Source organism: Trichosurus vulpecula, chromosome 2 (genome assembly GCF_011100635.1).
Source record: "Trichosurus vulpecula isolate mTriVul1 chromosome 2, mTriVul1.pri, whole genome shotgun sequence".
NCBI lineage: Eukaryota > Metazoa > Chordata > Mammalia > Diprotodontia > Phalangeridae > Trichosurus > Trichosurus vulpecula.
Window position 1 is genome coordinate 84,228,564 of NC_050574.1, and position 13,182 is coordinate 84,241,745.

General features: G+C 38.1%; 1 protein-coding gene across 1 annotated transcript; it reads left to right on the forward strand.

Moving 5' to 3' along the window:
• Positions 1-11,133: 11,133 nt before the first annotated feature.
• LOC118838693 (olfactory receptor 51I2-like) lies at positions 11,134-12,072 on the forward strand. The gene has a single exon (XM_036746052.1). The coding sequence runs from the start codon at positions 11,134-11,136 to the stop codon at positions 12,070-12,072; it is 939 nt and encodes a 312-aa protein (XP_036601947.1).
• Positions 12,073-13,182: the final 1,110 nt, after the last annotated feature.

Consider the following 13,182-nt stretch of genomic DNA (forward strand, 5'->3'; position numbering starts at 1 on the left):
ACCCACAAGCATGAAACCATTCATGAACATATAGCCACATATAGCTATACAATACAAAGTCACATTCACTGGTGTGCAAACACATGCAAATGAATACCTCCAAGCCCCTCATATACGAACATTCATATACACATTTTAATAGTTTTATTCTTATGTATTATTCTCATAGCATAGTAGTTTCCTTAATATACAACCTCACATCTAACCCCTGATGAATTCCCTTATACTGAAGAAAAATAATGAAGCAAGACCAAACAACATAGAGACTGAATCTAAGAGCATATATAATATCCCCAACTCATTCCTAACCCCTAAAAAGTCCCCTGTCTTTCTACCAAGAGGAAATAGGAACATAGACACACACATTCACTCACCTCTCCTACCCTGGCCCCCAGGTGTGGTACTGTTTCAAAGTGGTTTAGGAAGAATCAAATCAAGACTCTGGTATTTCACATTCTGACAGCTAGCTTCATTTGGGGTAGTTTTTTGTTTGTGTTTTGTTTTTTTGTTAGGCACAGGTCAGGCAGGGTTAAGGTTGATATTTGGACAAGGTTCCAAGGTTTAGGAATAAAGTATAGGTTGGAATTGGAGTTAGAATTAAGGTCTAAGTCAGAGTGGAGATTTAGTCTAGGGCGCAGGGTCAGGCTCAGAGTCTGGTTTGGGTTCAAGGCTTGGATGGGAACCTCCAGAGCGGGAGCGGGGGATGCAGATACTGAATTGTGAGAGGAGCTTCCCTCTCCTGCATGGGGAGAGCAGGCAGAGTGGCCCCTCCTTACTTGGAACTACAATATTTACAGAATTTCTGTAGCACCTTGGGGGTAGGATGAGGAGATAGAGGAAGAGCTCCTTAGGGATCAACTCCCTTGAGCAGTCTGGTATTTGGTGCCAGTGTGACTGTTGACCCTTTCATGGCCATAGACATGCAAACACAGTTTTAAATGCACATTCTGAGATACTTTTAACATTTACACCCCCAGTTCTCACCCTAAAATATTTACAGACATGTACATGACTCCTAAGGTACATGGTATCTAAGGCACATGCTTAGATATACCATTTGTTATACATTTAAACATACACATAAACATGGACACACAGGTATATAAAAGCAAAGAAATTCTCATATACTCAAGTGAATTATATACACATATGCATAAAAGAAGATGCATATATGTATGTTATACATATATAAGTTGACAAATAAGTAAATTAAGGCCAGTAAAATGACTTATATAAAATTAAACTGTAAGAAGCAGGATTAGGACTAAAACCTGAACCTCATTACTTGAAAGAAATGATTATTAAATAACCAATTATTGGGGAGATCCAGGGTATTTTCCCTATTTCCTCATTCAAAGTCCAGTCTTTCAAGGACATCTCTGACCTTGCCCAAAAATTTACCCTACCTAGACCATCTTATCTAGGTGGAGTTGTTGCCCCACCTAACTAGAAAAACCTTACAAAGAAAATCTATTCTAGGTGAATTGCCTTCCATTGTGTTCTACTCAGGCTTGGGGGCAGGGAGGGGTGTTAAGATCCTTTGTCTAGATTGCCCAAGGTTTTGGGTGGTCTGGGAGTAAGACTGACATAATTATTCATGCCCCCCATAATTATTCATAGGTCCACCTCTCATTATAATATTTATTCTTCTTATTAATTTTTAACCAATCAGAGTTGATGGCTATCTCTTAAGAACACCCACCCTTCCAAGGGTATGTAAGGATCAAGAAGCTGTCATGATCTATCCCTGGTTTAGGAGGGCTGGCCAAATGACCACCCTTTTAATAATTACTCACTAGCATAATTAATAAAATGATTAATTATCCAGAAACAACGTCTCTTGAATTTTTTATACATCACAAACTAAAAATCCAGGTGTTGAGCTTGTGTTGTTGGTGTCTGTGTTATTGGAGTCTGTATAGTAAATAACCTAAGTAACTTTGAGACCATATAAAAGTATGAATATATTTTTAAATTAAAAGGGTTATAATTTATTTGCTCTTCAACTTCCTTTTTTTAAAAAAAATATTTTTAACATTCTTTTTTTTTAAATATTGAGCTCTGAATGCTCTCCTTCCTACCCCTCCCCCAACTATTTTGAAGGCAAGAAATGTGAAGTGCAATATCAATAATACATGTGAAATCATGCAAAGCATATTTCCATATTAGCAATGTTGCAAAAAAAAAGAGGAAAAAAAAGCAAGAGAAATAAAAGTAAAAAATTATGCTTCAGTCTGATTCAGACTCCATCCATTCTTTCTCTGGAAGTGGATAAAATTTTTCACCATAAGTCCTTCAGAATTGTTGTGGATCATTGTATTAATCAGAATAGCTAAGTCATTCACAGTTGATCATTGTCCAGTATAGCTGTTATTATATAAATACTGCTCTCTTGGTTCTGCTCAACTCACCTTGCATCAGTTCAAATAAGTTTTCTCAGGGTTTCTGAGAGCATCCTGGTAGCTATTCTGTAATGGAATACAATAGTATTCCATTGTAATAATATACTTGTTCAACTATTCCCCAATTGATGGGTATCCCCTTGATTTCTAATTCTTTGCCACCACAAAAAGAGCAGCTATGAATATTTTTGTTGCAGGAAATGGAGAAGTTTTTAATGCTGTGAATAAGTTCATTTATTTTGGTAGTATACTTTCCAGGGATGTACACTTTGATAATGAGGTTGCCAGAGCTGGCTCAGTGTTTAGGTGGCTCCAAAGGAAAGTATGGGAGAAATGAGGAATTAGACTGATTACCAAACTGAAGCCCTACAGAGCCATCATGTTGACCTTGTTGTTGTATGCCTGTGAAAACTAGACAATCTACCACAGCCATGCTAGGAAACTGAATTGCTTCCATTTGAATTGTTTTAGGAAGATTCTAAAGATCACCTGCCAAGATAAGGTACCAGACACTGAGGTCCTTACTCAAACTAAACTGCCAAGCATTCAAACTCTGCTTCAGAGAGCACAACTCCAATGGGCTGGCCATGTTGTTCAAATGCAAAATGTACACTCGCCCAAAAGAATATCTTATGGAAAACTCACACAGGGCAAGTGCTCACATGGTGGTCAGAAGAAGCAATACAAGGACACTCTCAAGGTCTCTCTTAAGAACTTTGGAATTGATGGTATGACATGGGAGACACTGGCACAGGACTGATCACCATGGCATGCCTGCATCAGAGAAGGTGCTGTGCTCTATGAGCAAAGCAGAATTGAAACTGTTCAAAGGAAACACAGGATGCACAAGTTTAGAGTATCCACCCTAAATGTTCAAATGTTCAAATGGACTATTTGTGTCCGACTTGTAGTAGAGCATTCTGAGCTCATATTGGTCTGATCAGCCACATTTGGACACGTGGAAACTTGACTCTAGCATAGTGACGTCATTTTGGTCCTCTTTGAGAATGAAGAACAACAACCAACCATTTGTGGAAAGGATTGGGGATGTTTAACTCTCAGAAAAGAATATTTGGGATGATAAGATCCTTTTTTTCAAACACCTGAAGCGTTGTCAAGTAGAAAAGAAATTAGATTTGTTCTGCTTGGCCCTAAAGAGAAGACCTGGGAGTACAGTATACAAGTTAACTGTGACCAAAAGCTCTAAGATTAACTGCAGAATGACAGATATGAGTTAAACTACAGTTTAACATAGTACTGTGCTATGGCAGCCCCCCCCCCCAAAAAAAAACACACCTTCTTAGGCTGAACTTTGTGAATCAAGAGAATGAATGTCAGGCCAGAGGCTTGTCTATGTCATGTTGGAGGACCCATCCTACTCTGAGATTCAAAGGACAAGAAATCAATCTAATTGTAAGATGATCTTGAAACCTCAAGTGTCTAGTATAAGGGTCATACAAAAGCTAGAAAACTTCTGAAGCTTAGAATCACTGTTCTGGTACCACAGTATGCAGTTTGAACCCAGGCCGCATCCTGTTTGTCATTCTGTGGTTAATCTTGGAGCTTTCAGTTACAGTGCCTTCATAAGAGGATGAGATAGCTAGGAGAAAGAGGAGAGAAAAATAGAGACACTTTTAAAATATTTACTTATTTTATTTTTAATTTATGGAATAAAACAAGCATTCCCACAACACAGTATAATAAAAAATGATTATATATGAAACTGCAAATCTATTATCTATTGGTATTCCTTTTAAATATGTAATAAAGTTGTCATGTAAATTTCTTTTTTTGCCTTTTTCCCCAACCTAGAGATGGCTACCATTAGACAAAAATATGTGTGTATATATATATATATATATATATATATATATATATATATATATATACATATATATGTATACATATCTATTTATCAATTATTTCTCTGGATGCAGATGGCATCTTCCTTCATATGACCTTTGTAGTTAATTTGGGAGTCAAAACGACTTACTCATTCAAAGTTGTTCTTAAAACAATATTGCAGTTACTGTATATGATGTTCTCTTGGTTCTGCTCATTTTGCGCTTCATTGTTTCATGCAAGTCTATCTATGTTTTTCTAAGATCATAAAGCTCATCATTTCTTACAGCACAATAATATTCCATCACACTCATATACCACAACTTGTTCAGCCATTCCCCAATAAGACGGGCATTCCCACAATTTCCAGTTTTTTGTCACCACAAAGAGAGCCACTATAAATATTTTAGAACATATAGGTTCTTTTCCTTTTTCTATAATTATCTTTGGAAATATGCCTAGCAGTGGTATTACTGGGTCAAAGGTATAGGCAGTTTAATACCTCTTTGGGCATAATTCCAGATTGTTTTCCAAAATTGCTAGATCAGCTCACAATTCCACCAACAATAAATTAATGTCCCAATTTTTCCATATACCCTCCAACATTTGTTGTTTTCCTCTTTAATGATTTTAGCCAATTTGACAGGTGTAAAATGATATCTCAAGGTTGTTTTAATTTGCATTCCTCTAATCAACAATTATTTGGTGCATTTTTTCATATGACTAGAAAGTGTTTTGATTTCTTCATTGGAGAACTGCCTGTTCATATGCTTTGACCATTTATCAATTGGGGAATAATTCATATTCTTATAGATTTGACAAAATTCTTTATATATTTGAGATATGAGACCTTTATCTAAGAAACTATCTATAAAAATTTCCCCCCAATTCTCTGCTTTCCTTCTGATCTTGGCTACATTTGTTTTATTTGTACAAAATCTTTCCAATTTAATGTAATTGGGGCAGCTCAGTGGTGTAGCGAGTAGAGCACTGGCCGTGGAGTCAGGAAGACCTGAGTTCAAATCTGACCTCAGATACTTGACACACTTACTAGCTGTGTGACCTTGGGCAAGTCACTAAACCCCAATTGCCCTGCCTTCCCCCCTCCAAAAAAAACACTAAAAAATTTAATGTAATCAAAATAATCCATTTCATACTTCACTATGCCCTTTATCTCTTTTTTATTCATAAATTATGCACTTATCCATAAGTCTGATACATAATCTATTCCATGTTTTTCAAATTTCTTGTCATATTTCTCTATATCTGGTCATGTATCCATTTTGACCTTATCATTGTAAATGGTGTAAGCTATTGGTCTATGCCCAGATTCTGCCATTCTGCTTTCCAGTTTTCCCAACAACTTTTACCAGATAATGATTTTTAATCACAAAATCTCAAATCTTTACACTTATCAATTAAAAGGTTATTATATTTATTGGAGGCTATAAGTTGTAGGTCTACTCTGTTCCATTGATCTACCTTTCTATTTCTTAGCCAGTACCACATAGTTTTGATAATTACTGCCTTATAATATAGTTTAAGATGTGGTACTGATAAACCTCCTTCCTTTATATTTTTTATTAGTTACTTTGATATTCTTGACTTTTTTGTTTTTTCAAATGAAATTTTGTTATAATTTTTTTCTAATTCAGTAAAAATTGATAATTTAATTGGGATGGCATTGAATGTATAAATTAGTTTTAGGTAAAATTGTGACTTTTATTATATTGCCCCCCCCAACTCCTGAACAACTAATATTTCTCCAATTACTTAAATTTGGTTTTATTTGTATAAAAATATTTTTAATAATTTGTTTCTATAGTTCCTGGGTTTGTTTGTATCAGGTATAATCCCAGGTATTTTATACTGTCTGGAGTTATTTTAAATGGAGTATGTCTTACTATGTCTTGCAGAGTTTTGTTTGTGATATATAGGAATGCTAGTGATTTATGTGCATTTACTCTATGTCCTGCTACTTTGCTAAAATTGTTAATTGTTTCAGCTAACTTTTTAATTGAGTATTTGGGATTTTCCAAGTATATCATCATATTATCTGCAAAAAGAGATAATTTTATTACCTCATTTCCTATTCTTATTCCTTCTATTTCCTTCTCTTCTCTTACTGCTATTGTTAGGATTTCCAGTACGATATTGAATAATATTGGTGACAGCAGGCATCCCTATTTCACATCAGATCTTAGAGGGAAGGATTTTAATTTATCCCCATTACAAATAATAATTGCGGATGGTTGTAGATATATTTTTTATCAATTAAAGGGAAAAAATTATATCTATACTTCCAAGTATTTTTAATAGAAATGAGTGTTGTACTTTAACCTTCTTTTCTCTAAATCAGAGTTTCATGGGAAAGGGAGCTGAAGCCATGTGCTTAAAATCAAAGTCGGAATGAATTAATTATACATTTTTCTCCAAATTGAAATGAAGATCATGACCCAACTGATTCAGCCAGAAAAGGAACGGCTCTATAAATGTCTCAATCATATCCTACTATCTCATTTGGAACTTTTAACGTGGAGGATACTTCTTCACTGAAGGAGGAGGTGAAGAATCCCCAAGAGGGTCCTGAGCCTCATCTCATCACTGACTTTCACCTGTTCCCACTCTGTCCCTTCCCTGGAGCCTCAGATCAGGCTATAAATATAGTGACTACAGAACTGCTCACATTGTGACAAGTAGGGAGAACGATACACAATCTTCTGTGTATAAGGCTATGTTTCCATCAATATACTTCTTTGGATGGGCCTGGTGAGTTCTGGGATCCTCCTGGGCTAGTGAGCTACTTGGTCACCTCTATTTTATTCTGGTCCCATAACTACATAAGGTAAGTCCCAGGAACAGAGCAATGTTACAGAGATGGACATAGTAGGATCTCAAAGAAGATAGTGAATATTGGATTGGAAGCTGGGGAACCTGGCAAAACTCCAATTTTGTCAGCAATTAATTGTGTGACTGGTAAACTCTTTTCCCTTTCTGGGCTTTTGTTTCCGTGTGTGTGTGTGTGTGTGTGTGTGTGTGTGTGTGCGTGTGTGTGTGTTGAGAGACAGAGACAGAGACAGAGACAGATATTTGATTAGAAGATCTCTACTATTCCTTCTAGCTGGGATATAATTGAAAGAGCTTGAGGAGGCGAATAGGCAAAAAGAGCTAAATGTCCCAAGGATAATTCAGGCTCTGAAGTTATCAGTGACCCAGAGGGAAGGAACTGGAAGTGGAAAGGGGACTGGGTATGAAATCCAACCTCCCAGAATCCTTAATGAAAGACATTTGCATTACCCTAAAACAAAATGCTTTCATAATAACACTCCTGCAAGGTAAATAGTAGAGATAGTATTACTCTCATTTTAAAACCAAACTGATGTGGAGAGATTAAGTGACTTGTCCATGGTTAAACAGCTAGTTGATGTCAGAGCGAGGATTTAAATCCATGTGTTCTTGACTCAGCATTCAGGAATGTTTGCATTATACCACAGCTGGATCTTACTGCCACAGAGCTGGTCCTTGGGATTTCTTTCATAAAAGCTAGAGTTCAGGTCAAGTCTAAGGCTGTTCAGCACAGAGGCAGTGGAATGGACAAGAACAGGGCTCTGTAGCTTTCAGAAGGAACAGAACACACAGACCTGGGGATATGGAGCCACACTCCTAGATAGCTAGAACTACAGAGGAATGACTTCAAGTTAAGGCCCTCTGTTTTAAAGTTATTAACCACCTGAGGGCTTAGAGAAGATGTCAGATAAAAATGGGGTGTGTGTGGAGGGGAATGCATTTCCATTTCTTTGTTGTCATCATGACAACCACAGAGGCAGGCATTTTTCCCTCAGAGGGAACTCCAGGAATATGCTCCAAATGCAGACTCTCTGCCAGTTAGGCACCAGAGACACTTTGGACCAAATGAGTCCAATCTGGGACAGCATCTTACTGCTTTTCTCGTTATCCATAATCAGAGCTAGAAGAGGTTTTAAAAAAGCACACCTATTTTCGTAAATCTTGAAGTTTACAAAGCACCTTCCTTACAAAGATATTAACAAGGTAAGTAAAGTAAATGTTCTCCACCTTTCGCCCTTGCCCCAATGCCCCAACCCGAGGTGCTAGCGACTGTATCTTGAAATTACCTTGTATTTATTTTGTAAATATTTTGGATATATTCTACTCTCTTGAAAGACACATGAACATAAATTCCTTGAAGACAGAGACTGTTTTATTTTTTTTCTTTTTATTTCTAGTACCAAAGAGTGCCTGGCAATTTCCTTGCTGGTTTAGCAGCTGATCTTTCATTCATTCTGATTCTTTCTTCACAAAGTTCCTAAGTCCTAGGTTTCCCTCCAGGCTAGTCCCTTCCAGTCCTAAGATAACTTCCACTAAAGTCCATGAAGAGTCAGGAATAGGGTCTGGGTGGGTTGGTAGGATGGCATCTCAAACAGGGCAGCTTGGTGTGCCCAAAGAACATGGCATATAGAGGATCAGAAGGCCAGGGTTCAAATCTTGCTACAAATTAGCTACATGATTTGAAGCATGATGTTCCTCCTCTGTTAAATAAGTTTATTGGTCTAGATCAGGACTTAAATCAAGATTTAGGTCTCAGGACAACATTACTCTCTTAAAATTATAGAGTGCCCCCCCAAAAAAAGCTTTTGTTGTATGTGTTATTTGGATTGATAGTGACTATACCAGAAATTTAAAAATCTTAATATTATTGGGAAAACAATTTGCACCTTTTGAACATCCTGAAAGGGTCTTGAGCTTCTTCAGGGGTTCCCATTTTGAGAACCCCTGCTCTAGACAGTTCTGAGGTACATTCTGGTTCTGATATACTATGCATCTTTTAATTTTCTCCTTTTGTGGCCACTACCCTATATTCCTGTTGGCAAATCACTCTTCACTTCCAGGTATCAAGAACACTGCAGCATAAATAGATTTTCTAGGGAAAGTATTTCCTGGGCTCTTTGGGGTCCTTGGTTGTCAAGCCATAAGCCTTTTCCTTCCCATAAATGATAATACACTCAACCCATAGCTGAGAGACAGTCATGTGAGATGCCATATTTTGACTCTAGTAAAGATGTCTTCTTCAAGCCTCTAATCTCTGTTCATGCAGTCAGTCTGAAGGCATTAATGATGTGTTTACAATGTGCCTCCTCTCTGTGGTAAGCACTGGGAATATGTTGTTGTTCAGTCATTTCAGTCATGTTTGACTCTTTGTGACCACATTCGAGATTTTCTTGGCAAAGATATTAGAGTGATTTGCCACTTCCTTTCCCAGCTCATTTTACAGATGAGGAAGCTGAGGTAAAGAAGCTCATCTGACTTGCCCAGGGTCACATGGCTAGTAAATGTCCGAGGTCAGATTTGAACTCAAATCTTCCTGACTCCAGGTTTGGTGCTTATCTACTGTGCTATCTAGCTGCCTATGGGAATATAAAAAAAAGACAAAAAGATAGTCCCTGTCCTCAAGAAGCTCACATTCTAATGGGAAAGACAGAATGCAAATAAACATATACACACTAGATATCTACAGTGTCAACGGAAACACAAAATATCTACAGTGTCAATGGAAGACAATCTCACAAGGATGGTGGCTGGCAGTGGTGTCTGCTGTGTTTGGGATGAGGGGGGCAGCGAGAGACTGGGAAAGGATTTTTCCAAAACATGGGATATAAGCTGAGTCTTGAAGGAGACTAGGGAAACCTAGAGACTGAGGTGAGGTGGGAGAGTATTACAGCCATGGGCGACGGTTAGTAAAAAGGCATAGAGAGGAAGAAATGGAGTACTGAGAGCAAAGAATAGCAAGTAGGACAGTGTAGATGGTAGAGTTTACCTAAGGGAGAATGCTAAAGAAGAAAGTAAAGTACTTGTTATTGTTTGACCCTCACACTACTCCCAGGGCCATCCTTTCTCAAAGTGTCTCCACAATCTAACTCTGCTTTCAGAGAAGGCTCTGTTGTTAAAGAGTCCCTGAGACGTCCTGACTGTCACTGGGTTAATGCTCCCAGAGTACCTGCATTCTGGGCTTGAGCTCTCCTGTGGAGGGAAAGATTGTATCTCCTGAGAATTGGTTCTGGAGTAGTAAGAAGTTGGAGGGATGTTGGGCAGAAGCTTTTCCTTCCTAGTGATAGAGTGTCCAGTGCTGAAGGACATAGAGAAGTGTGTGTGTGTGTGTGTGTGTGTGTGTGTGTGTGTGTGTGTGTGTTCAAGCGAGATTATTGTTTGACTGTGATAAAGCTCACAGAGAACAGTTAACCATAATTTATCAGTGAAGTGGAGACCTGCAGTGGGTTGGCATTGACAATAAATTTAGTGACTTGATGTATTCTATAAAGCATTCCATGCATTCAGTAAATTGATTAAATGCCATTTTCCAATTAGATGCTTGGTGAAGTAAGTTCATTGAAATGGAATCCATAGTCTTGGCATCTAGTCTTGGTTCTACCACATATATTGGGAAATGTTCCTGATTGCCAAACAACTAGGACTATGACTAGTTCTCTGGTTATCAGGAACATTTTGAAGATATTCTGTTGTGAATATATTTTATGACATTTGTTATAATATTTTTGCAATATCATGATTCTTTATATTTAGATCAAATGTTTCTTTTTCCACAGGAAGTAAAGCCAAGTGATTTCATACACTTGGATTGTGAGAGGGGAACTGAAGGGGCACCAGGGACTTGTGACGACTAAATGAAGAAAAATTAGCCCTAATGAGGTTTTGCAGGTGGGCAAGTAGCTAGGAGCTATATAATTTTTTCAGAATGCAATAATTCTAAATGTAAACTTTTAATTTCCCTATCTCTTGATTCTCCTCTAAAAGGGTTCTTCTAATCTCTCTGTGATAGAAGATCTGACAGTGAAGATTTTCTGGGTCTCTCACCATGGGACTGTTCAATGTCTCACATCCCATGGTATTCCTCCTGACAGGGATCCCTGGCCTAGAGAGCACCCAGGAGTGGCTGGCTGGGCCCCTCTGCATGATGTACACAGTGGCTCTTGGAGGCAATATAATGATCCTGTTGGCAGTGTGGGGAGAGTCCAGCCTCCACGCACCCATGTACTATTTCCTGTCCATGCTTTCCTTCAGTGACGTGGCCATGTCCCTGGCTACACTTCCCACCGTATTGAGAACCTTCTGCCTCAATGCCCGGGCCATTGTTTTTGATGCCTGCCTTGCTCAAATGTTCCTCATTCACTCATTCTCCATGATGGAGTCTGGCATTCTGCTGGCCATGAGTTTTGATCGCTATGTAGCCATCTGCAACCCACTGAGGTATGCCTCTGTCCTCACTAATCAGGTGATTGCTGGGATGGGTCTGGCTGTGACAACCCGAAGCTTCACAACCCTCTTTCCCTTCCCTTTCCTCATCAAGAGGCTGCCCATTTGTAGATCTAATGTGCTCTCCCATTCCTATTGCCTGCACCCAGACATGATGAAATTAGCCTGTGCTGATATTACTGTCAACAGCATTTATGGGATGTTTGTGCTTGTATCTACCTTTGGCATGGACCTTCTCTTTATTATCCTCTCCTATGTTCTGATCCTTCGCTCTGTGCTGGCCATTGCCTCCAATAAGGAGAGGCTCAAGGCTCTCAACACATGTGTGTCACACATCTGTGCTGTGCTCATCTTCTACATACCCATGATTGGTGTCTCCACTGTGCATCGCTTTGGCAAACATGCTCCTCAGTATGTGCATGTGCTCATGTCAAATATCTACCTCTTTGTGCCCCCTGTTCTCAACCCCATTATTTATAGTGCCAAAACAAAGGAGATCAGACGAAGTATTGTCCGCATGTTTCACCAACTAGGCAAGTGACCTACTTGGATTTGGGTGTTGTGGTACTACTCTGGAAGTCATTACTATCACTGTCATTGTTATAATCCATAAACATTGTTAAGTGTATATTCTGTGTAGGAAACTAGGGAAAGAAAGAGCTATACAATATTGACTTCTTTGGAAGAGCTTATGCTTGAATATGAGAGGCAAGATATATGTATGTATATATATATATATATATGTATATATATATATATAAATGAATACTTAACTATACAAGGGAGAGTATGAAAATGTCACATGAGTGATACAAAAAAATATAGATGCCTCAAGTCTTCAGAGAAGGAAGACAAGAATGACAGGAGCAGACCTTCAAGAGAAGGAGAGAAGCTGTCCACTATCACCATCACCATCCAACATCACAATCACTATCATCACATTAGTACCATAATCTTTCTGGTGATAAGTATAGCAAGTGTTGAAATTTAGAGGCTGCCTCTGGAAAACTGTTAACATATACTTAGAACAGGTACAAACTTAGTACTCCCATTACAAGTCAAGAAGTTTTCAATGAATCTTTGATTTGAATGATGAACGGTAAATCTATTTTCCCCATTGCTGCAAGTGATTTAATTTTTCCTGTATTGTTATGTATATAATATGTATGTGATTAAGTATGTAATTATGGGAGTAGGAGTACATCATGTTCTTCAATTAGCTTACAAAGTATGGTTCCATCTGTTTATATCATATTTAGGTAGTTAGACATACTTTATGTAGTTATTTCCCTTTTTCCATTTTCCTATAGTTTGTACCTTTTAATTTATAGTAAGTGATATAATGAAATGATTTATGCACATGCTTATCTGGCTGTCCAGAAGAAAGAGAAGTCCACTTCTCCTATTGGCCTAGGAATCAGTGCACATCCTAGACAGAGGATTAATATGAAGTCATCATAGCATATGGAGTTCAAGATTGTGAGTCCTTTAGAGACTTAAAAGTCACTACTGTAATGAGTAGACTAACCCACAATCTGTACTAATCAGTGCTTCCCAGGTAGGCACTTCTTCCTCTAGTAAGAGTATAGCATTCGTGAGCCAAAAGGGGGAGCTACTACATTGCAAACTTTTGAGTTAAAAATGTAGGTAC

Coding starts and splice junctions, on each gene's coding strand:
- LOC118838693 (XM_036746052.1), top strand. CDS start 11,134: ATGGGACTGTTCAATGTCTCACATCCCATGGTATTCCTCCTGACAGGG.